Raw genomic sequence first — 26,189 nt, 5'->3', positions numbered from 1 at the left:
AATCCCAATCATTAGCCGAAAAGGTTTACAAAACATGGCACATATTGTGCCAATGCCAGGAGAACTTGAAAACAGAAGTGCATGTTTTTAATACCGAGAATATCTCAACAGGAATTCGTGCGGCTCACGGTTTCTGATGTTCTAACCACTTACGTCACCATCCTCATCGGGGACTTCCTAAGGGCATGTTTTGTGAGGTTTTGCAATTATTGCTGGTGCTGGGACTTGGAATATGGATATGTAAGTATGATATTATTTGTTCTGTGGAACATCTCTTGCGTGATGCACAATGTATGCTCACGGCTCCAGCAGAAGGATACCCCTGAGTTGTGTTTGCGATCTTTTGGATGTCAGTAAATGAAATCTTCAGTTTAGAAGAGGTTGGGCCTGAGTATCACAATTTATAATAATCTGGTAAAATCAGCTCACAATAGTTCATTTCAACCTGCCGTTTAAAGTGTTCAGCTCAGGAAGTCTTCATCTGATCACCTGACCCCACGCGCTTGCTTGGATTTCTGCATCTTGGACATGCTCTCCACTGCATATTCTATTCACTTGTCTGAATTTGACTGCACTCTTGAGAAACTATCCTATGCCAGTTACTGCTCAGTAGACCAGGGGATGAAATGACCTGGCAAATAATCTGGTTTATGAAATTATGGTTACTTCATAAACCCCACAGTCCAGTAAGAGCTTGACAGGCACAAGAGGAAGAATCATGAATATCACAAGGAAGGCTCGGGTAACTGAAAGAGCTCTGGCAAGAGGTGGGACCTGATTTTCACAGGGGCAGCTGCTTTCCCTGAAACAATAGCTCCTGTTTTTGTCAGCTCCCCTGGAAGTGACTCAGCACTTGCTTTTCTGTTATGCCCTGCCCCAAGTCTTCCGGCAAAACTTGAGGACAGCAGCAGCATACATCTAACTCTGAGATCTACCACCTCACCCTGCTGCCCTGGCCTGATTTGGACACTGGCTCCACATATCTCAAGGCTGGTGGACTAGGGGCTTGATGGGGCTCATCCCCTTGAAGTCCCCTAGTGGCTTCCATATCACCTCGTGGGACCATCGAGACCACATGTGCTCTGTGGCTTCTCTGCTCTGCTGAGTGATGGCTGCCCAGGGCACTGGAGACTAGGGGCGGGTCTGCCCTGCCCCACAGGAGGAGGGGCCACAGGAGCCAGTTACGTCACCTACCTGGCGGGATTCCAGTTGACCAATGGCACACCTGAATGGACATTCCTTGCATAGTTGGGACACAGACAGCCCCTTTGCCCTCCCACGTGTGTAGATGGGTATAAAACTCCCAGACACGTGTCTGAGAGGCCCTTTTTGCTTCCCTCTTCCTTCCCCTCTGCGCGAAGGGGGCCCAGGAGCGGATTTTCCAATAAAGCTTCCATCTCAACTCTGAACAACTTGCCGATATTATTTCACCAAGCGGGCGGGCGGTCGGTGGCCATCATCTAACATTTGGTGCCGAAACCCGGGAAGGGATGCGTGGGCTCCCTAAACTGGTTGAGCTCCCCCCTTCCTCTTTCCACCTCTAGCCGCCAGCCCCAAGGCCTTTGCCGGCTGCGAAGCGACAGACGTGAGGTAAGCCCCTCCGCCCTGCTCCTCCTGTCCCAAAAAGTACTCCCCCAACCTCCTGCAGACCCCCCAAACCGTGTACACGTGGTCTGCCTGTCCTGAGCCCTCAGTGAGACGGGGGACGCCCTGGTCGTTGACCGGCTCCTACCTATCCAGGGCCCTCAGTGGGGTGGGAGACGTCCCCCCTACTGACTGGCCCTCCTTAACGGGGAACCAGGTTCCCCTCTAGTCTGAATTTCAAAGCGGGGACGCCTTCTTTGTGTTTAGATTAGCCGCGAGATACTTTATCGGGACAGGACGGGAAACAAAATGTCCTGAGCCCATGGCCCCCATACCCCCTTAAGGTGTTTATTGGCCAATTTTAAAACCATGGGTCTGGGCCTGGACTTACGCAGAAAATGCCTTGTCCATTTTCAACCGTGGCCTGGCCACAGTACGTGTTGGACAATGGCTCCAAATGGCCAGCGGAAGGCACGTTTGATTTTCAGATCCTCACGGAATTGGGTAATTTCTGTCATCGCGAGGGTAAATGGTCTTAAGTTTGTTATGTGGAAGCTTTTTGGAAACTCCGTTCCTGCCCTTCCCTATGTTCCTCCTGTTCCACGACTCAGATTCTCCTGGCCAAGGCTAAGCCCTCCCACTCTCCCAAGGATCTCTTAGACTTTTCACCTAACCATTACCTTTTCTGAGCCGCCAGAACTTTTAGGACCCCACCCAGCCCCCACTTCTTCCCCATCTGCTTCTCTGCCAGACTCTTTACCTGCACTTTCGTCTCTCTCGAAGCCTTTGGCCCATCCACCTTGTACGTTACTCCTCCAGTCCCTGTGCCATGTTCCCCAAGGTCACCTCCTCTTTGGTCACCTCTTCTACGCTCCCAGTCCTTCTGTCATGTTTCCAGACTCCTTCACTTCCTGAGTAGCCACTGGATTCCAGTGTCACTTTTGCTTCACCTTCTGTTTCTTTGCTATGTTCCCACCCCTCCCTTATTCTATCTACTCCCTTATCTTGCCCCACCTAATTCCACCTAACCCCATCATTCTCTTTGTTCCTCCTTTTTCCCTCTGAGTGGACATCCTTGCTGCACAGAAGGTCCCTGTCCCTGCCCAAGGACCTCTCTGACCTCTACCTCACATTTACCCCAGTTCGCTCTCCCCCTCTCAGAACCTTCCTCCTTCGGATCCTTCACTTCCTGCGCAGGTACCATGTTCCCAAGCCCCCCTCTCCACTTCCTGCTCTGACGCCATCTTCCCAGCTCCCCTCCCACTCCTCCATGTGGTAGGACCCCATCCACCATCTTGCCTTTCTCCTCCACCTGATGGGACCCTGTCCACCATCTTGCCTTCCTTCATGTGGCAGGTCCCTATCTGCCATCTTGCCTTTCTCCATTCTCACCCTCAACCTAACCTGCTCTCCCTCTTTGGTTCTGACTTAACCCCAATAATGCCTGATTCCCTGCTGCTGCTGCAGCAACTGCTTTTAACTCTTTTTTTCCTTTCGTCATGCCTACCCCCACCCCTTATCTAAGATGGGTGGGATAAGAAGATAAGCTAATTAACATCTACCAAAAGAACAAAACTGTAATTTGCTAAGTTGTTCTGTAACTTAATTTAACATTTGTATATCAAAATAATCCAGTATAGAGTTGCTCTAATCCACTGCTAAGTTATTCCAAGCCATGAGGTAAACTCATGTGCTCTTACCAATTGTTTTATAGAGTATTTCCAGGTTAAAGCATGTCGTAGAAGGAATGGGAAGTCATGAAAGTTTTGAGAGGAATACAGCTTGTATGGTTTATGTGCAATGTAATTTATCATTGTCCTTTAAATTGCCTATAGCATTTTTCTAAATATCACTGATATTATTGCTTTTTCTAATGTGCAATTTAAGCTAATTGTAAAGCTGTGCTTGTCTCAAATTTGTAGCGGACATCAGACCTTTGGCAAATGCTTTCTAGAACTTCTATTTGAGAGTTTTTACTTGATGGTAATTAATCTGATGCTTCCAACTACTTTCTTCATCTCTCTCTCTCTCTCTCTCTCTCTCTCTCACTGAGGGACTCAGGCTGCACAGTTTGATTTCCAGACCCTTTATAGGGATGGCTAACTTGTCAGACCAAGCAGCCTAATTATCTTCTCATAGGCATTACCCTAAAACTATCAGGACTATGCCTGTAACTACAAATTCCTAGATCAGCCCATTAAGGCATTCAGGGATAGAATTGAGCATCCCTTTGGCTGACATCCCGTGGTTGCCTCTGTGGCCCACTTTAACCAGGACCCAGAGGAAGAGTAGTGAGCTAGGCATCAGGAGGCTCATTAATGTGGCTTTATACAGTAACCTGTTCTCTAGGAGACCCAGTAAGGCTAGTCTACCCTCAAGTAGCACCTGCTTGTGATATGGGACGCCAGAATATTGGGCAACCAGCTGCAGTGATAGAAGTGGCTTTCAAAGAGTCTTGTTAGCTCTGCCAAGAGCCAGGCCACTAGAAATGGGACTGCCCTGGGGGTCAAAGTATTCCTGGGTCAGAACCATGGTGGGCCACAAGCTAGAAAGCCCTTCACTCTGCCCAGCTCCCAAAGCATCTGTCGCTATGGAGGGATGGCCTGGGGTCAGCAACATCACAGGTAAAGCTGTATATTCTGTCCAGAGACACCATCTGTTCTGTACCAACCTCTCTTTCAGGCCGGCTCTCCTCTCTGTCCAGCCAGGTAATGGGAGTCAATGGGATGCCTCCACAGTTTCACACTTCCTTTATGATGTCTCTTCCAGTACTCTATGTGAAGAGATGGATGGTCCTGACCTTATCTGAAACTCCAGAGTTCGTGTATGTAAGACCTTAGAAACGGTTTTTACTAGCTAACACTGTAACTTTGAAGGCCACTGTCTACTGGAGCGCTGGCCTTACCATAGGCCCTGACTTAGCTCCTGCTAGCAGCCAGAGTCCCCATGAGCAGAGGGAGGGAAAGAATACAAGACTAAAAGCAGGCCAGACTATACATCCTGTCTTGTTTCTCAAGGTCTCACTAGATAATCTTAACCAGCTGTCATACATGTTCCTGCCTAAGCTTCCCCACTAATTCCATACAACATAAAGCCGCGATATCGGGGCTGAGTAAAAGTGTTCCCAGTTCTCTGCCTAAGTCAAATGGACTCTCCATCCAAGAATGGCCAGAATGTGGAATCTGCACAGAAGGTCAACACCTGCTGTGATGATCCATGCATCACCATAGAGGCACCCCAAAGAAGCTCCTCAAGACCAACCCTCAGAGACTACATATTCCGGTGAGCTTCAGGAGGAAATCAAGCCGTCATTTTGATAAGTAACCCCTCCCTCCATTCCTGTGTCATCCACTCAAATGTATGAATTTCTTCTAACCAAATCATTAACCAGTTTCTTTTGCAGGGCGAGGAGCCTGCCATTCCTCCCCAATATGTAACAGAAAGGAAAAATGTGAGTGATTCCAACATCCCAACCTGGACCCTGGCACCGCTTCCTGCTTCCCCTTTCCCACAGCTTGCAGAATTTGTGCTGCTACGGTTATGCACCAATGAGATGTAACTACGAGTCTTTCCTGAGAACTTCACCCACCGTCCTCTCCCCTTAACACTTTCCTCAACTTCCAATCTCTCACTCTTGCCAGCCAGTCCTCGATTCTCACTTACCTAGGGAAGGCTTGCTGTACCAGCCTCTACAGTCTCCTGACCTCATTCTTTAGTGGATGGGAGCTCGGTGTCCAACCTGCATGGTTGCACCATGCAGCCTATGTGGTACTCATTCCTGAGTCCATCCTAGAGGTCAATTGCCTCCCCATTCTGCCATCTGGCAGGAGAGGGAATTCCTTACCACCAAAGGGATGCCCATCACCAATGCCTCATTCACTAACTCCTCCTGCCTAATGTTTTCCACTGTTTTTCCTCAAGGAGCCCTTAAGCTCAGGTTGCCTACTCACCAGCTGCAAGGACATTAACCAGATGAGAATTGGCAGATCGATTTCACCCATGTGTTCACCCACAAAAGCTTCTCTGAGACCACGCTGACTGCTATCTTCTAGACCCGGCTGCTACCACACCATCAGACCCCAATGCCTCTCTTCTCTAGCCTGGTGACCTGGTCCTCCTCAAGACCCTCTCCACCCACGCTCACTCCAACCTCAGTGGACCAGACCTCACTTCGTGACCCTGACCATGCCTGTGGCTGCCAAACTCCTTGATCACACTTCCTGGTATCATATTTCTCACCTCAAACATTTTAGTGCTTGTACCAAGGATAAATTGTCTGCCACTTCTTTGACCCACCAACTCTCCTGACTACCTCACTCCTCTCTTACTCTTCTGGACAACAGCTAACCCCTTCCTCTTCATTTCAGCTGGATTTGCCTCATTAGTGTATTGCAACCCATGCCACTGTCAAGGGCACATGTCTAGCCCACCTCTTAACAAATGTTATTATTCCAAACAGCTGTGTCGCACTGGGAAACCTCATATATTGCAAGGTGTCTGGGATCTCCATTCTGCTGGCCAGCCCCTGCCCCATGTCTAAACATGGCTCAATGTAATTGTCTTGCCTCCAGCATGAATTCTTCTTTCATGTCATTTTCTTCTATTTCAGTCAACTGTGATTTATTTTCTAGCAGGTGTACCAACTAACACTGCTTTCTTGCTTAGAAGCTAAACAGGAAATTTCAAATTCCCAGGATCTTGAAAAAACCAAACTGGCGGTCTTCATTCCAACTTTGGTAGGAATGTCTATTGCTACCTCCCTGTTGGTGATAGGCCTCCGTGCAGGAGCCCTAGGTCACTCCATCATCGAGGTCAACAAGCTCCAAGCAGACCTCAATCAGGCTATAGAAGACTCAGCCTGGTCCCTGGCATCCTTACAGTGACAAATCACCTCGCTGGCTGAAGTGGCACTCCAGAATCAACGAGCCCTGGATCTGACTGCAAGCAAAGGGGGGACCTGTGTCTTCCTACAGGAACAGTATTGTTATTATATTAATGAATCTGGTAACTGGGATTAAAAAAAAATCTCCAGTCAATAAGGGATCAACTCAATAGTTGGCAAAATGTGGGCAAGGATTCAGGTTTTAACATCTGGGAATCCCCCCTACTAACTTGGCTCATGCCTATACTAACCCTATAACAGTTATAGGCCTTTTATTAACAATTGCTCCTTGTTTTCTAAGGTTTGCCAAAGAAAAAATCCAAGAAGCCTCACGGGTCACTCTCAACCAACTGCTGCTCCACCCCTACGTCCCAGTGCCCACTGAGCCCTCTCCGGACCACAATTAGGGACTACGCCCCCCCTTCAGCAGGAAGTAGCCAGAACGACTTCGTCGCCCCCTTTCCTATTACCAAGAGTCCGGAATGATGGCTGCCCAGGGCACTGGAGACTAGGGGCGGGTCTGCCCTGCCCCACAGGAGGAGGGGCCACAGGAGCCGGTTACGTCACCTACCTGGCGGGATTCCAGTTGACCAATGGCACACCTGAATGGACATTCCTTGCATAGTTGGGACACAGACAGCCCCTTTGCCCTCCCACGTGTGTAGATGGGTATAAAACTCCCAGACACGTGTCTGAGAGGCCCTTTTCGCTTCCCTCTTCCTTCCCCTCTGCGCGAAGGGGGCCCAGGAGCGGATTTTCCAATAAAGCTTCCATCTCAACTCTGAACAACTTGCCGATATTATTTCACCAAGCGGGCGGGCGGTCGGTGGCCATAATCTAACACTGAGATCATCTGCTACCCACCGCTTTGCAGTTATTTGCACAGAGTCCACAAACATGGGCACTCTTTGGTTTTAAACTCGAAGGAAGGATGATGTTAGCACTTGTTTCAGCTGTTTCTCCCTCAAGGGGAAGCACGGAGCTGGGGCTTGTAGTGACTAGATTCCTCCAGGGACTCACTCTCCAAACGCATGCAGCCCTTAAGGCATTCTCCCTCTCAACCTGCTATTTTGTTTGCATTTGCCATTGTGTTTTAGAAAGAAGCTCTCACTTTCTGATCCCCTCTGTCAGAATGAAAGTCCCATACAAACAGAGGCCCATGAAGTCTGTCATTTGAGTGCTGCAGGTGACAGGACAGGAGGACTGGCTGATGGCAACGCTTTGTGTTGACAGTGTTCTGTCTTCTTACCAGGAAGTGTCCAGAGTCAGTTCTAGCATAGAGTCATTGATGGTTCTGTCCTAACTTTGAAACAGTGTCCTTCGTCAGCGATGACCTCTTGAAGCCCGTGCCGTCTAGACTACAGACAAGTAGGACTTCCACCAGTTTTTTTCAAGACTTGAGGCTGAAGCCACTGCCCGGCTGTCTGACTTAGAGGTGGTGCCTGGAGTTAGGTCATCTCCCCGATGCGCCTCCTCAGATGAGCCAGATGCAGGCAGGGAGCGCGCTCTGTTGAACAGCAGTGAGGTAATGCTGTAGATCCAGGATGCTAGCATGTTGCTTTCCCATTCCGTGCTATGAGGTATCCATCTGGCTGCGTTTCATTTCTATTTTCTTTGCCTGATTCAGCTCTTCCAAGGCAAATATCATAGTTGCCATTTCTTTCTTGGACTGTTACTTGGCTTCTGCTGGCCTTGCGTTCTTGACTGCTTTCCCCTTAAGTGGTAGAATATTTAACTGCAACTGTGAAGTCAATATAACATGACCTGGATGCATAAAAGCTGTAATTAAATAAGTGTAATTTATTATTTATTGAGTACTGACAGTGTTCCCGAGTTAGTACAAAGAGCAGGAGGCGAGTTCCTGTTTTAGGTCAAAGAGAGAAAAAAAATCTCTTTGCTACCTTTGGAAGGCTCTTTGAGAAAAGCTGCAGATCAAACAGCTGTTAAAACATTAATGTTGGGTGCTGGGTCTTTGCCGTGGATCCTATCATGGCGGACTCGTCCAGTGGGTGGCTTATATGGTTGAGAGCATATTCGGGGCAGAACGCTGTGAACAAGCTCTAAACTAGGTGATAATGAAGGAATTCAGAGTTGTGGAGGATGCAAGGCAAACTCATCCACTACGCATCTTTTTCAGGATGCAGGGGGTTGGTTTTCAGAGTATTTTATTTAAAGACACAGTATTTCAGACCTGGGAGCTTTAACATAACATTAGGTGAACTTTTTACTTTTCTTGACATCTTGAAAGGCTTGAAAACATTAGACTCATATCGCCGGGGGGAAAGCCATGGCCTGGGACATCAGTGTCCTCTGCAGAGTGGACATTCATTCTCCAGTCCCTCTCATTCTTCATGCCCCCTTTCATCTGGCAAGACTCCAGTGGCAGTAAAGAATGTGGAAAGTAAATGCCGCAGGCAGAACGGACTGCTGTTGGCCTTTAAAAAAGAGGAAGAAAGGCATGCTGCAGTAGAAGTGGGCGGGAGGGGGGGGGGAGTGGAGTCTGGTCTTGAGGGAGGGTCAAGATTTCCAGATACGGAAGGAGCTGTTCTCAATGGAGGGATGAGTTCAACACAGAGCCCGAACCACAAAGCCTAGGCCAGAAAGGTGTAGCTGTGGAAACCGGAGAGAGGGTTATTTCTGGAGGAGAAAAGGCTGCCGAGGGTATTTCTCTAGACTAAGAAATGGATGACCTGCTCCAGAAAAAAGCTGTCAGGCAGGAAGAGAGATCTGACCTGGGTACAGGAAGTAACGGAGCAGTTTCTACCACAGAAGAAGGCATGTTGCTTTTCTTTTTGTTGTTACAAAAATGTCTTTATAAACACACATATATTATTCTGTGTATACAGATGGATCAGTGGACAAGTTGCCACATGGATTACTGGCGGTTTTCATCTAGCCATGACTGTTCCCCAGACTATTGATTTTTATTCAATACTATTCTTTAAAGAATGCATTTATTTGAAAGAGAGAGAGAGAGACTCTGTTTACTCTCCAAATATCCCAACAGCTAAGACTGGACCAGGCTGAAGCCAGGAAATGAAATCTCAATTTGAGCCTCCCACGTGAATGTCCATAAACCAGACAGGAAACCGAAGCATGGCTGTTGCAAACCTGAGGACCCATTAGCAGGAAGCTGGAGCAGAACCAAGACTCAAGCCCAGGTGCTTTGATAAGGGGCGCAGGTGTTAGCAGGAGACAAAAATCCTGCTCTACTCGCCTGTTAAAAAAGCAAGCACGACCTCTACAAGAAACCATGTACCTCCAACAGTTGATTCAGAAATCTATGGGACAAGAGAGTACAATTTTGACATGCCCGTTTAACTTGTGCAGAATTGCTTACGAATTCAAATTTAGAAGTTTATGCAACCAGAATAAGTACACTGCTAGACAAAAACATGTTACATGTATTGAATTACATACTACAGATTTCATCTGTGTTAGTTAGGTGCAAAGTGATTCTGTTTCGGGGGCTGGTGCTGTGGCACATCAGGTTAAGGCATTACCCAGAGCCCCAGCATCTCATATGGGCACCAGTTGGAGTCCCAGCTGTTCCACTTCCAGCCTCTCTTCCTGCTAATACACCTAGGAAAGTAGCAGAAAATGGTGCAAACACTTGGACCCTGACACCCACGTGGGAGACCCAGAGAAGCTCCTGGTTCCTGGTTTCAGCCCGGTCCAGCCCTGGCCATTTTATCATTTGGGGGAGGAAATCAGTGATTTTTAAGATCTTTGTTGCGCCCTCTCTCTCTGTAATTCTGACTTACAGATAAACAAATAGTACTTAATTTAAAAAGTGTTCCTGTTTCGTAATTGCAAATTTATGGCCAAATATTGTTATTATAAACCTATGAGCAAGAATTTAGGTGGGTCTATTACTGGCTTGGGGCAAATTATCAGATCACATAATGTAAATCAAGGTTTTCCAAGACATCTCTGCACGTGGGAGTTCTCGGTTGTTCTAAAGGATCTACTGACTCATGCAGAATGAGTCAGCAAGGTGAGACCTACTGGAAGATCTTTAGGTTTTCTGCAGTAACACAAAGCAGAGTGTCTTCACTGTTGCTCTGGTTTTGTTCTGACCTCATTCTTACTCATAAAGGCAAACAGAATACAGAATATCCAAGAAGATACAGAACTGAACACTGATCAAGGAATAAGAAAATGCTCAAACTTGGCATTTTGTTTACAATTGTAAGGTGGTTTTTAGTAAATTTATATAAATCAAAAATATGGTGAATTTCCTTGAGATATGATAGAGGGGTTAGAGATTATGCATAAGGAAGAGGCATGCAATTGGTAGACCGTTGGAGTGGATGCCCGTCTGTTATTTTATGTTTGTCTGTCACAGTTGTTATGTGTCAGAACTATGAAATACTTCACATACCCTATTGACTATAATTATGCAAGCATTTCTGTGAAGTAGGCATCATTATTCTCAATTTATAGAAATCTGAAGTGTAGGAGAAGTCAGTATGTTAAAAGATATATAGCTTGTTCTGGGTTGAGCTGGCTGTCAAGCCCATGTCTGATCAACTGCCATCATGTTAGATTCCACTGTGATGCTTAACCATGGTTATTTTACTCAGGAGCCACACCTACACTTTATGGAGTTCAAGGTACTCCTTGGAGGATAGGCTTCTCTGCCATGGTCTGTCTTGACCCTGCAATGTCATATTTGCTGCTCTCTTACTCTCTTACCAATCAGCCAGCCTCTAAATTCTCAGTTATAAATTAAGTAGGAGCTTGTTTCACTGTATTTGTAATTATGGTTCACCTGACTGGTCGGAGGGTTTCCGGCTGGGCTGCCTCAGGCGTCACCAAGAACACTCCAGCCAGGACAGCCCAGCACGGATGTCCACTTCAGTACAGTTGGTATTTTGTGCCCCTGCACAAAGAATAACTCTGTGGCTGCATATGTGACCCTGATGGCACTCTCAGACATGGAGACTGGGCATTTGGCTGGATCATTTCTGAAACTTTTTTGTTACATTTTTAAACTATATATTTTTTATTATAAACTTCATGTTCCTTCCAAAATATAATTTAAAAAATATATAAAATTCATTCACACAAAAAATAAAATTTCTTAATCACGACCTACCTGTAAGCTGTGAATTTACTGGTTACTTCCAAGGCTTTATTCAAAGCATCATGTATAGTTGATTTAAAAAGGATGTACAGTTTGATCACAGCATTTTTCCATCCGTGTGTGTAGATATTTTTAGGTGCTCACAGTTGGCTGCCCTGTAGTCGTAGGGTAGATGTGCTGCTCTCACTGGGCCAGCGTTGGACACGTAGATGATGTCATTATTCCTTGATAAAGATGTCCGGCTTCGGAGATGACCGTATCAGCACCACAATATCCTGGAAGCCGACTTAGAGCGTGGCATCACGGACGCTTTTAATATATGCAATGGGATTGGTTTGCTGAAAGGCTGTTGCGGTTTTTGTTTTCCCCACCAGTGTATTAGGTAGTGCCTGGCCATACTTTGACCGAGTTGGATGTCAGCGTTTCTGATGAGTCTTGCTGTGCCTGCAGGAGGCCTTCTTCTTTACCATGCTGATTTTGGCTGTTGCTGAAGGAGAGCAGTTGAGAGCCTGCTCATGTCTGGGCAGAGCCACTGGAGTTTCAGTGTCCTCGTTTGCGATGCTAACCCGATGAACATCTGTGTCTCCTTTAGCCTTCCTACACGGAATTTGACATCAGTGGCAATGTCCTGGCGCTGATCTTCAACCAAGGCATGATCTGGTAAGCCAGCTGGATGGTGCATCACTGTTTGAAACCTCAGGGTCATGTACCATAGCCTCATCTAAGGGGAGAACAAAATCTGTGTGTAACTCAACATTCGAGTTTACTTTTTTCCTGTATTTTAAATCCTGATGTTCAGAGGGTCTCTCTCCTCTGACAGAGTGCATCTTCACCAAATGGTATGTTCTGGCCAGCAGGTTTATTTGAAGACTCATATTTTTATAACTTGTGATACCAGGCTCTAACTGTGAAATATGAAGAATCACATTACCATTTGTTAAATAAAATAAATTAACAAGACATTTCTAAAAAATTGATTTTGCTTTATTATTCTTACTAAATAGACTTACAATGCAATTTATGGCTATTTTGTAAAAAGTATCTTACCAAATTCAGTTGTGTAAAAAAATGAAGCATGCTTTAGGAAGGTCAAGTTAAAAAATGTGGTCCTTATATTACAGCTTTTTCATAGGGCCGTTTGCCTATCAGACTTGTTTCTTGTGATGTGCAAAAGACCGTCTTATCTTTGCTAGAAGAAAAAACTCTCATTATAAACCCTGTCAGGTTAAGATGATTTGACACAGCAGAGATCATTTTTGAGTTTAAAAATTGAATCATCACCTCCAGTTCAATTGGGAACTATGTGTCTTAGAAACGTGTCACTCTTAACTAAGAACACCGCAACCCAGAAGCAGTCTCAACTGAGCTGCTTTATTCTGGGGCTACATGCCCAATACAGTACTGTGCCATGGTCCTCGTTACAAGCATAGCTTTGGTTTTTGAACAAACTCTCTGTGTGTTACTCAAATCCTTCAACCTTACCTGGCCTTAATTATCCAAACTTGGCATGCTGTTGAGACTGGACTCCCTGGAAAAATGTGAGAACCATCTTTGTCAAAGCGACATAAAGACAGCTCTCCATGGCCCCATCATCACACCATGGGGCTTGCCAAATTCCTGGAGCTCACTAGATGGATTAATATGAAAATCAGATGCTATTGAGAGATGATTTCCACTATTGTCAGTTTTCTTTCAATTTGTAGAAATATAGTTATATTCATTTTATTTCAAAGGTAGAGAGTCACAAGGAATGACAGGGATACAGAAGGATCTTGCGTCTGTTGAGTTATTCACTGAGTAACTGAACAAGGACTGGGCCAGGCTGACGCCAGCAGCCCAGATGTCAACCTGTGTCTCCCACGTGGGTGTCATGGATGTACCTGATGTGTCACCTGCCAGCTAGCAGGTGAGTGAACAGGACTCTGGGATCAGGAAGATGGCCTGGATTCAAACCAATACACCCTGAGTAGCATCTTAACCACTGTGCTGAATGTCTGCCTCTGTTATCAGACATGAACATGTAATTGCACCTCCTCGCTACCTGCGTTTTATACCTATGGCTCATCCGTTCAGAGAGGCATTCAGGAATCAAATATATCTGTGACTCTCTGAGCAAGGAGACAGGTCAAGGTGACCACTGACAGGAACAGTAGAGGGAAACACGTCCTTTGATTTCTTATATTCCTTTTTCTGGAGGGGATTCATTGTCATGGCAGAAAATGGCAAATAAAGCTGATGGAGTAGTGAGAAGTCACAGCCCCACACCAGTGGCTTTGCATAGAACAGGGCACGAACCTCCTGCGTGCACTGTCCGCTGTGTTCTTCCAGAATTAAGACAACAGATCGGCCTCGAAATTCATTTTTATTGTCAGAGAAGCTGTTGTCCTTGCTATCCTGATTGGTCTAAATGTGTAGTTTTGTAGTGTTTTTCCACTATTGTTCCTATTGAAATTCCTAGTGGATCTGTACACCTTTTCCAGATTCCAGTCTCTCATAGACGGACCCATTATCCAAGTCTCTGCTGGGTCGGTTTCTCTGTATTCATTCTTGAGACAACGACCAGGCTTGATGCCGGTTGGTCTGCAGAGCACGTTCGAATGACAGTATGGGTTTTCTTGACGGCGCAGCTATTCAGGTACTTTCCAGAGCGTCATCACATTACTCACCTTCGCATCAATCCAGACGTGCTTCTGAAACTCCCGGGGAGTTGGTGAGGCAGTTGGTGGAGGCAGCGAGTAATGAGGAAAAGTGCAAACAGAGGCTCTGTGTAAACAAGCTCCTCAGGACAGACAATTACATTTTTTTTTAAGCATAAGGATCTGATATCTAAGTTTAACCATTTTATAGAAAAAAAAAATGGTATAGAGTTTTCGTGTTCAAGCCCTTTGTTTTGTGACTGGAGATTCTGAGTGGCTGTTTTAGGAATTCCTGAACAGTAGAACTTATTTTTTGCAGATATGATGGAAGTCAGCATTCACAGGGAAAATCTAATCTGTTGTGATTTGGATGAAATGATCAACAACGTTTGTATTTCATGTTTACATGGCACCATAAGGTCCTGCAGTGGTGTTTTTAAACAAGGAAAGCACATGTTATCCTTATCCAGGCAGGAGACAGAGCGGCAGCAGAGAACGCGTAGAGAGAGACGCAGAGTTCTGCACGTTTCTGTGCTGCTGACTGGGGAGCTTTCTGAGCCTTGCCACTTCTCTCTCAGTTGTCACATGTGAGTAATTGACATATACCTGTCACTGGAGCAATAGGGGAGTTAAACAAAAGAAGTTTTCTTTTGCTTTGATCTTCTTGGAAGTAAAGCACTTTATAAAGCTAAGGTATTAGAATGAGTTATAACTGAGAGATGATGCAGTCAAGACCGGGGGAGGGACTCAGTGAGCTGAGCTGCTGAGTGAGTCGTGAGCAAAGAGAGGAGGAGCATTGAGACCAGCTGTTAGGATGCCTGGACCTTTTTTTCCCCCTGGATTATGACTTTTGAGTAATCTGTACAAAATATCTATGTGTGGTAGTGTTTTTAATTTATTTGTTGCTGTGAATCCATATACTGTATTTGCATGCATTCACGCACATGGACAAGCAATGCATATGTATGTGTAACTGTATGTGGCTCTCCTCAAGGCCGTTTTTGAATTATGTACAAACCTATGTCTTAGCATCAACCAAGCTGGGCAGCCAGGACACTCAGTTTCTAATTCTAGTGGCTTAAGAAAAGAATGCATTCAGTGTGCATTGGGTAGAGCTCTGGCTCTTATAGCTTCACTTTAACAATTCACACGGATGGAATAAGGTCCGTTTGAAACTTTGCTGGTGACAGTAGCAGCAGAGAGAAGAGAGTGAAAAATAGTACAGAAATGTGCAATTTCTATCCAATAGTGAAATATTTCATATATACATATTTGATATTTATTTTGTTGTTGTAAAGTCAGATATACAGAGAGGAGAGACAGAGAGCAAGCTCTTTCATCTGATGATTCACTCCTCAAGTGACTGCAACGGTCAAAACTGAGCCAATCCAAAGCCAGGAGCCAGGAGCCTCCTCCAGGTCTCCCAACCAGGTGTAGGGTCCCAAGGCTTTGGGCTGTCCTTGACTGCTTTCCCAGGCCACAAGCAGGGAGCTGGATGGGAAGCGGGGCCACCAGGACCAGAACTTGAGTCCATGTAGGATCCTGGCACGTGCAAGGCAAGGACTTTAGCCACTAGGCTACCGTGCTGGTCTCCTCATTATAGTTTTATTCTGAAGGAAGCCATATGGCCAAGACTGACTTTTACACAGGTGTATTGCACCAGGAGGAGTGGCAGTTGGGGCTGTCGTTCAGGGCTTCGCAGCTCTGGCCTATCAGCTGACTATGACTCATCTACTTGCTGGCTTTCTTGGACTTCCGTCTCTCCTCTTGCTGCCCTGTAGCAATGGCATACTTGGCTGTGTTAAAAATCCATCCTCTTATAAAGATATCTATACTTTAATATCTTAGAAAGGTTTTGATTGATTTGGTGTACTAAAATATCCTTCATACCTGCTGTTCACAATTCTGTCAGCATGACAACCCGAATCATGACACGATTTCACCCACCAAAGAGTGAGTTATATCTGGGTTGGCATAAATACAGTTATGGCAGAAACTAATTTCTTTGCTTAACTCAGAAATTTCCCCACAATGCATTGCACTTACATTGCATTGATTACTCTGTGATTCTGCATGTGCAAGGAGTATACAATACTAAAGTAGTGATGCTGCGAGCGTTTCTGTACTTGGGACAGTTGAGAAGATAAGGTTCTGCTTATATTTGTAAAACAAGTTCATATATACCTTCATTCTGATTTGGGACTTGCACATTACTGCTTGTATTCCTTTGTGCTGCTAACTGATTTTCTTATAAAAAATAAAAATACATTTTGTTGAGATAATCGTTGAGGCCACTAATAAAAGTAACCTAACCCAAGTGGTTTTCTGATTAAAAATGTCACTTTAAAAAATAGTTTTTAAAAGTTGTGTGCAAAAAAAAAAAAAAATCAGTGGCTAAGACTAAAGCACAAATTTAAATATTTGAGCTGAATTTAGATGTACATATGAAATTTTCATACTAAAAATATACAGTTAAGCTAGCTTTAAATGACCAATGAGTTATAAGTCATTTCAGCAGCTACAAAGAACAAATAGTATCTAAACAGAAAAGCACAACTATGACAAAAGTAATGAATCCAAATTTATAGTTCATTTGATTGGAATGAGTGAGTTTAAGAATCAATTATAAAAATATTACATGTAGTAAGTCTGTTAATCACTGATGTGCCTATTAAGAGAAATGAAACTTGTATTGGATTTTGAAACAATTATAACATATTGCTTATCCTGTTCTACTTTATTAATGACAGCAGGGATAGTTGCTAATAGCACAAGAATTATGTATGCAATCCCTGTAATAACAGGAGAACTGTAGAATGTGTGTGCAAGATGCAAATAGGTTGATGTAAAAGGCACGGCTGAAAGCAGTCATACGATTCCCGCCTTTTGAGAGGAAGCAGCTGGTGAATGTGCAGGTCTGCGTGACGCTGCGAGGAGTCAGGACCCAGAAGGAGCCGGGCCCTGTCTCCCTCCGAGCCAGGCCCTGTCTCCCTGTGTGACACTGCCGAGGAGTCAGGACCCAGAAGGAGCTGGGCCCTGTCTCCCTGCGTGACGCTGCGAGGAGACAGGACTCAGAAGGAGCCGGGCCCTGTCTCCCTGCAGGATGGGGTCGTTCTTTGCTCCGAGTCTCCCGGGCATCAACATCCTTCGTCTGCACACGTCCATGTACTTCCAGTGCTGGGCCGTGATGTGCTGCAACGTCCCCGAGGCCAGAGTCTTCAAGGCGAGTTGCTCCAACAACTTCTACCTGGGCATGCTGCTGCTCATCCTCTTCCTGTCCACCATGCCGGTGTTGTACATGATTGTGTCCCTCCCGCCGTCCTTCGACTGTGGCCCTTTCAGGTGACGAGGTGCAGTGTGTGCACGTGTGTCCTGGGGGTGCGACTGTGGCCCTTTCAGGTGACCAGGTGCAGTGTGTGCACGTGTGTCCTGGGGGTGTAACTGTGGCCCTTTCAGGTGACCAGGTGCAGTGTGTGCACGTGTGTTCTGGGGGTGCGACTGTGGCCCTTTCAGGTGACGAGGTGCAGTGTGTGCACGTGTGTCCTGGGGGGTGGAGGCGCCGATGGCCGCGTGTGTGTGTGTGTGTACAATTGCGTTTTGGTTAGAGGAATGATATCCTTTGGCCACTCTGCTCATTATGGGACATCTGTTTTCTCATTTGGAAATTGTAAAAAGGAAAGTAATTTGTGCTGCTGTAAGTTCTTCCTGAGTGACGTGTGACTGGTGGAGCTGAGCCATCTCCATCACAGGATGCAGCAACGGACAGGATGCCATTACACTGACGCTGGTGTGGGAATTTTCCTGGTGTCGGCCCATCACGCTCAGCCACAATCACAGTGTTGTCCTCACGCAGACCACCACCTCGAAAGGAGATGTCCCCATAGGTTACCTAGCAAGTGAAATCATTGTTAAGCAAGAATAAGTAGAAAGTTACTCAAAATGCTAGATGCTAGTACAAAGGTTAAATGCAATTCCTTAAATATAATCACAAAACTATCGCTCTAGTAAGTGGCCAGGAATCAGGAAGGTTCTGGGATTCAAGTTGGACATGTATTTTGTTTCTCTTCCTCGGGACAGAGATTTCGTAATGACACGTTACAGAAAGCAAAGTCCTAGAGGTCTTAAAAGATTTCATTTCCTGAAGAGCCTTGGACATTCATGTGGTGCAAATGTCCCCAAGAGTCTCTGGGTGCTGTCACCAGCCAGCAGGTAGTTCCGCTCTCTCCATTCTGTGAAGTAGAGGAGAGAGTGAAAAACCCTGTGAGTGGCAAGCGTGGAGCTAGCGTGGCGACGTGCAATTTGCTTTTCATCTGTCCCTCTCAGGCTGTTAAAGTCCACAGACCAAGTATAAAGAGAGGCATGTATGAAGCTGATGGAGCTAGGCTAACTGGAGCTCTGTTATGCTCAGGAAATGGCAGTTGACAAGATTCTTCACTTCAGCGTGCGTATATGTGTATTGGCTGAAGTGGATAATGCGGACAGTGACATCTGGTGGCTAAAGCTGAAATTACAGTCGAGAAGGAGGCATTTGTCTTGTTTGGTAACTGAGTAGCAAGTATGAGAGATGCTGCTGTAAGACTTCAGTTGCAAATTACTCACACCACTTAATATCTAGGATAACTTTTAGGTGCGTTTTAAGGTTTTTTAACTGAAAGTTGATCCTGCGCAGTAAAACGTAGCAATGCCTTTAGTGATCGCTAGGGAAACCACACAGTGTAAGGAAGGAATGGGCTGGTGGCTACACAGCTGCATTTGGATTTAAAACACTGATGAGTAAGCCCCACAATGATGGTGCGGGTTTCACTCTTTAAGTAGTAACTCCTTTTGCTGTACACTGAGTTACTCAAGCTTCTTACTGCAAACCCGTGAGTCTGTGTAAGGCATTGCATCCGATTTGAACCTGGACTGTCCTTATTAACAAATGTAGGTAAAATTACTGCACCAGTGGTACTATTTTGAGATCAAGAAAGTTAAAATAGTTTTACTCCAACACTGGGGAGAACGTAGCTTCATAGTACTTGGTTCATTTTCCTCTCGCTTTCCTCAGTTTGGAACAAAAGAATGGTTATTCGGGGTCTGGCGCAGCGGCCTAGTGGCTAAAATCCTTGCCTTGAATGTGCCGGGATCCCATATGGGTGCCGGTTCTAATCCTGGCAGCCCTGCTTCCCATCCAGCTCCCTGCCTGTGGCCTGGGAAACCAGTTGAGGACAGCCCAAATCCTTGGGACCCTGCACCCGTGTGGGAGACATGGAGGAGGTTCCTGGCTCCTGACTTTGGACCGGTGCAGAACTGGTCGTAGCGGTCACTTGGGGAGTGTCCAAATGAAGATAATTATTGTTACTGTTCCATCGCATTTCCTGACAATTGGCATTTTTCGCTAATCATGCCAAGAATTTTGAACATTTTGTAATTTTTTAGTTTCTCACATACTTAACTGTTAATGGAAATTTTACTTTTAAATAATGTGATTTATATCTTACTGTAAAGGCAACATGTGTTTATCCTAGAGAAACCAGAAATTGTGGAAACTTAGCATTAAGGAAAAAAATATGACCCATCGTTCGAAGAGTAAAAATAACAACATTTTGGCATTTGTATTCTGATTTCCTCTTTATGATGATTTTAAGCAGCTGAGCTCATTTACTCAGCACAAGTTCAGATAGAACTTGCCTAGATACAGCTTTGCGACTGCTGTTGCATTGTTCATCCAAGGTTTATACCTCAGCCTGTCCACTTTCCTGACGTTTCCGGCTCGTGCTTTCATTTCTGTAAGTCGAGAACACAGTCCTGCACGATACTTTGTTAATGAGTGAGTAATGACTGATAGCGCGTGCTAGGAGGTGGGGCAGTCTTGTTCGTGTAGAGGCAGGTTCACACACCCAGTGGGTGTTCGGATCCCGAGAACGGCTCAGTCCGGGTCAGCAGAAAGCGTTCCCCGCAGACTGCGCATGTGTGGAGCAGATGACGCTGGCCGCATCTCTGGCATGCGTAGTCGGAGACAAGAGGACTTCGCAGGATATTGGCACGGCACACCAGGTGACCAGGCACGGCTCGCTGGGGATTGAGAGATGCTTCTGTAATTTGACAGTGATTAAGACATCTGACTCATTTTTCTGGCGAGACTCGGTTTGGAAAAGGGGACCCAAGAATGTGAGATTTGGGCGGCTTTGTGTTGAAACACCATGTTAAGATCTTTTTGCAGGGCCCAGTGCAATACGCTAGTGGCCGAAACCCCCGTCTTGCATGCGCTGTGATCCCACGTGCGTGATGATTCGTGTCCTGGCTGCTGCGCTTCCCATGCAGCTCCTGCTTGTGGCCTGGGAAATCTGTAGAGAACGAATCAAAGCCTTGGGGCCCTGTATTTGCAGGGGAGACCAGAGGAAGCTCCTGGCTCCCGGCTTCAGATCGCCTTAGCTTTGGTCCTGTGGCTGCTTGGGGAGTGAACCAGTGGATGGAAGATTTTGGAAGATTTTTCTGTCTCTCCTTCTCTTTGTAAATCGGACTTTCCAAGAAAAATAAATAAGTCTTTTTATTTTTTAAAAATATATTTTTGGAATAGATATGATTTAATAACGTTCTAGGCCCCCTACTCTGACCATATTCATCAGCTGTGACCCGAGATGGGAGGATGGATTTTCTGGTTCTTTCTGATTCTTTTTAATTCTTTCGCTGTGCTCCATGTGGCTGCAGGTAAGGGATGTATCAATTAGCAGAGAAAAATGATGAAGCTGCATTGGATCAAAGTAATTTAATCTTAAATTATTATCTGGAGGCTGCATCGCGCCCCCCGTTATGTATCTTAAGTCTTATTAATTATTGTATAAATCTATAATCTTTGAAGCAAAATTTGTCCCCTTCAGTGCTGTAACTGCTGACAAAATACCTGATGACACCCTCTGCCTGACGGATGACGGTATTAGTTCTGACTGAAGGGAGAAAAAAAAATCTGATTTGGAACTTATGGGTCGTATTTATTTAATAGTTGAAAATGTTCTATTCTGATGATACATACAATTTGGTGAAACACACCCTATCTTTTCCAAAACATATGTATCAAAAAGCTTTGTACAGTGAATCTGACATTGAAATTGCAGATAATCTAAGTTAAGATAGCCTGCTCTCACCTTCCCAATCGATGGTAGCAGGTGTTCCGTGGCCTTGGAGAGTCACAGCAGCGCGGCCTAGTGGCGTTCAGAGGGAACACAGAGAAGCACGTGCTGTTCTCCGTGCTATCACCCTTTGTGTTGGAGGGTGAAAGCATCGCATGGGAAGAGCTATTGGATTATATGTGCCTTTTATTCGGCGGGCCATTCTTTGTGCTCATTTCCAAAGCCAGTTACAAACTAAACATGTTTACTCTGCCCAAAGAGTTCATTCTCCAACTGCTGGCTGAGAGGGCAAGCTTGGGGGCTGCTTGTAAAACATATTCAATCCAAGTTTTAGAAATGCAGTTTGTAGAAGTCTTCTAATGCCGTGACTAATTTCTTAATAGCCTCGGCTGGGACGCCGTTTCTCAGATCTTATCCACGTGTTGACAATGCATGGGGCCAAATATTAGGAGTTGCAGCTCAGTATAAGATTTTTAATGTGACAGAGTACGGGCATCGTAGAAAGATTTCTAATGATCTTGAACTAATCATAGTTCCCATATACTTTTTTTTTCCCCACCCACCCCCTTTTTCTTTCTCAGTGGCAAAAATCGGATGTTCGAAGTCATTGGCGAGACCCTGGAACATGACTTTCCCAGCTGGATGGCGAAGATACTGAGGCAGCTCTCGAACCCCGGACTGGTCATTGCTGTTGTGCTGGTGATGGCGTGCGTACCTCCCCTGTGCGGACAGGGTCTTTATGCTGTGCTCCCTGGCTCCTCGGGAGTGTCGGCCATTCCAGCTCTTTCCTCCCCAAGGGCTGTGCTGTAACCCAGCCAGATTCAGGGCTGATTACATGTTTTTGAGAGCTGAAATTCATGAGGCATATTCTTATCTTATTGGATGGAATTCACAGCCATCTGCATCTGGCTTTCCCTCCCCGGGATTATAGGATTTGTTCCCAAGTAACCAAAATAATTATCAGTAAACAGCTAAAGCCAGGGAAACATCAATGTTAAGGGCTAAATCTAATCAGTATGTTGGAGTGTCCCCCGCAGCCCGCCCCCCAGCTCTTATTCCGTAAAGCAGATGGCTGTGCATATACAGAAATGATGAGCCTCCAAGTTAGTGACCCCTGGGGGGGCTCCATAAGCTGTATTTTAGAACCAAGAGCTTAAGGGGTCTTAATAATTACCCTGTGTCCTTAGAAGACTGTCAGTAAGTGTGTTTATGCTAATAGAGCCAGAGGACCAGAGGGTCTTGCAAATGTCACTTCACAGTGATTTCTGAGGAAGAACTTGGCAGGAGGTTTTGTTCCCATAGAACTTTTATTGGCTTCGGAGCCTTGGTCAACCCATATACACTTGCCTCTAAAATAAAAATACATACTTACTATGGAAAAGCCAAGAAAAGTGCCTCAGTTCTTCCTTTAAACCCCAAAGTGCCTCCTGCACCATCAATCAAGAAGGGCAGGGATGAATCCACCTGAGAGACACTTCAGGAACAGCATTGATGGGAAGGGCAGGATTGTTTGGATAAAGGCGAAGGGAGGAATCCCCAGGGCACCATCTCCCAGTGGGTTGGAGTAAATGAGCTGAGAATCCGACCACGTTGTTACCGTCATCTTGGTTGTGACCACGATCTCAAGTCTCCTAAGAGAGGGGGCAGGCGTCATACGCAACATTATAGATTTTATAAACTAAGAAAGGGCAGGTGGGAAGTGAGTTTTCCTGCTACGTGAGACACTAAAAAGGCAGTGCTGGGAGTTAAATCCATTGGCAGGGAATCCAATGTTCACTTCCTTAACCCGGGATGTCTTCTATGCAGAAAAGCTGATGGGAAAAATCAACAGCAAGACAGATCGCTCTTATAAATTAGAGACCCTTGATGGTGAGGCGACCTAAAGAATCTGATAACGACATCTCTGGGTGTGTTGGGAAACGACCTGTCGAGCGAGTGCAGCGTGTCTCGCCAGATGGCCATCAAAGTGATTTCCGTACTCTACACGTTCATGACAGCAGTGGCTTCTAAGAGCATGTCTCGGATATCTGAGCATCTCTGCGAGTCAGGGCCATTTTAGTGGCATAAGTGAGATCCTGTTCAGAACATGCACACACAGTAGAAACGTCCTAGCTTTTGTGATGGTGTTTTTTGCTGAGGGATGCCCGTTTGTAAGCAGAGGAGCAGCTTGATTCAAATGCCACTGTCTAAACAGTGAGCAGTCTGCCGCAGGTGTAGGCCGGGAGCCGACGCTGGCATTGGAGAAACGGACTTCAAGTCCTGCCTTCTCAGTCTCACCGATTTTTTTTTTTTTTTTTTACACATACTTGAGTTCTGGTTCAGTGGAGACATCGGATGGGCTCCAAGCTGGTAGTCACGGATGGACCAGACAGCAGATGTTTTAGGCCAAGATGTCACTGAGGATCTTAGTGAATACTCACATAACCACTTAAGGATGTGAAAAGCGTTCTGAGTTCATGGACCAAACTAACCAGCCTGGGGACTGGGCTGGAGTTGGAAGTCGTAGGCCTGCCCCTTGTTGGGACACCCTGCAAGGCAAGCTGAGACCCAGGAGGGGCCAGTGTTAGCTCTGAGCTTCTGATTTAAAGTCCAAATTTCAGTTTATTACTAATTTTATGGTTTTTTTTTCACACCCGGAGGCCTCATTTTTTCTTTTATAGGGCGCATACGGTTGGCTTGGCTTTTTATTACCTTTAATTAAGAGACATTTTGAATTTCCCCAGTGGTTCTTCCAGAATGAGCCTCGATGGTTTTGCAGCATTTGAGTAGAGCTCGGTTAGTTCTCCGCAGGCACTTGGATCCCTTTGGAAATGAGGAAATGAGTTATGGCAAGGCAGGGAACCAGTGTTGATAAGATCAGAATCCACAAACGGAAATGACTTCTGAGGTCTTCGACTTTGCCACCCAAATCAAGGGAAAGTTCTAGGCAAATCCTTGCAACACACACACACATTTATCGAACACCAGTGTGTGTGTGTGTGTGTGTGTGTGTGTGGCAGATAATCCTTAGATACCTGCTTGCATGTCTGTAATTCCAAACTCCCTCCACTGATATAAGAGACAACCCAGTTAAAGTGTATCAATAATTTGGTTGCTAACTCCAGATGGCCCATAAAAGATATAAAAGATATTATCTGGCACGTTGGAGAGTAGAGGAGATGTGTTCAGTACCCAACTATTTGCCACAAACAGCAGTATCACTTTCATTTTTAAAGAGCATTTCTTTTTCTTTGTTCATTTTTTCCCCCTAAGATGAGAGTACTGCTTTTAGCAGAATTGCTAGGTTGCAATTTGCTTTTTCTGGAAGCATATTCTTTTATAAAGACAAGAAGAAATAGAAATGGAAACAATATATTTTATGGAAAATATCCATATTAATCTACTACGCCTGTGAGGATTCTGTTCCCATTTAAAGGCCAAAGGAGGGAATTTAGGGTAGAATGTGGCTTTCCTCTTTTGACATGTAGCATCAATACATTTTCCTCTCTTGGATACCATTGCTGTTAAATTAAGAAGTTGTTTTTAATTACAACTTAATATGATGTCAGTGTGTTTCCAAGAGGAAGCCAGTATTGAGTGGTGCAGCCTGGAGGACGGAGCTTGGGACCCTCCTGGACTCGTCCTTGTCACTGGGCAGTCCTGAGCCGAACCCTCACTGCTACCTACACAGTACAGGTGGCACCCCCTTGCGCGCTCATCGAAGGATTTAGTCACCGTCAGTTTACGAAGAATCTCGAGGAGCTGAAAGATGGCATGCATTTTGCTTTATTATTATTTTTTTATTTTATTATTTTTCTACATTTAGTTTGACCATCTATTATCTCAATGCTACTGCCAAGGGCCAGAAGGCAGCAAACCTGGATCTCAAAAAGAAGATGAAGATGGTAAGAATGCGTTTCACAGAAACGTCGTCTTACTTAGTGTCAAGGAGGAGGAAGGGAGGAGTTCTGACTGCTGCTCCCGTCTCTTCCGGTGTAGCAAGCGCTGGAGAACAAGATGCGGAACAAGAAGATGGCGGCCGCCCGCGCAGGTGAGAGGCGCTGAGGGCGCGAGCTTCATTTCTCAGCTGCCGCCGTGCTCCCCGCTTTGCTTTGTTCCTCCAAATGGAGGGTTCGATAGCGGGCGGTCTGCCTGAAGTGGGCAATTCCGTCCACAGTCCCATGGCCCGTGTTTCAAGTCTTCGCTTTATATTCAGGGAGATGGGTTGTTTTACGAGGAATTTTAAAAGGGGAGAAAGAAAAAAAAACTTAGGAATGTAAATTTAACAGTAGCTTTTTAAAAAAATTAACCTTGAATACTGGTAGAAAATGAAGAGAACACCCCAAAGTCACATAGCAGACACAAAGGCAGACTCGCCCTTGCACATTTTGACTATTTTTACACTTGGATGGAGACAATGGGAAGATCCCAGGGGTGTGTCTCTCTGAGCTCATCACAGTGGCTGCCAGGAGCCTCCTCTAATCCATTAGCTGTGCTTTTTCTAAGCCTGCTGAATTATAAAGTAAACTTGGCCCTCCCTAGCTGTAATATGCATGATTTGCATCCAAAGATCCAATCAACTGCCAATCAAAAACATGATTTTTTTTTTAATATAAAATCACATTAGGAATAATCATGTGCAAATTTTAAAATAACATCCTTATCCCTTAAACAGTACATCCTGGCAGCTGTTTACCTACCATGTACATCGCATTAGGCAGTGTGAGCAATCCAGAGATGTCTAATGTGTGAGTAGGTTATACTTAAAAAGTGCCATTTTATGGTAGGGATATGTGTATCTGTGAATTTTTGTGCCTGAAGAGTATTGGAACCAATCCTCTGTGGTAATCAGGAGATCATTTCCACGGGAAACAAGAACGCAAGTGGTCCTGGGAAGGCCAGCCTCCAGA

At 45.4% G+C, this 26,189-nt stretch overlaps 1 protein-coding gene across 1 annotated transcript in view; it reads left to right on the top strand.

Moving 5' to 3' along the window:
• Positions 1-25,377, top strand: part of LOC121157005 (transmembrane channel-like protein 1) — a 31,269-nt gene extending 5,892 nt beyond the window's left edge. Inside the window, exons 5-10 of the mRNA XM_040980958.1 lie at positions 112-240; positions 12,148-12,215; positions 17,294-17,533; positions 21,882-22,007; positions 25,106-25,184; positions 25,279-25,377. Coding sequence (XP_040836892.1) covers positions 112-240; positions 12,148-12,215; positions 17,294-17,533; positions 21,882-22,007; positions 25,106-25,184; positions 25,279-25,344 — 708 coding nt within the window. The 3' untranslated portion in view covers positions 25,345-25,377. The remainder of the gene's footprint in view (positions 1-111; positions 241-12,147; positions 12,216-17,293; positions 17,534-21,881; positions 22,008-25,105; positions 25,185-25,278) is intronic.
• Positions 25,378-26,189: the final 812 nt, after the last annotated feature.

The sequence above is a fragment of the Ochotona curzoniae genome, unplaced genomic scaffold (genome assembly GCF_017591425.1).
Source record: "Ochotona curzoniae isolate NIBS_2020 unplaced genomic scaffold, NIBS_Ocur_1.0 contig_3503, whole genome shotgun sequence".
Taxonomy (NCBI): Eukaryota; Metazoa; Chordata; class Mammalia; order Lagomorpha; family Ochotonidae; genus Ochotona; species Ochotona curzoniae.
The sequence above is the reverse complement of the archived record's forward strand: the minus strand, read 5'-3'. Positions and strand labels throughout refer to the sequence as shown.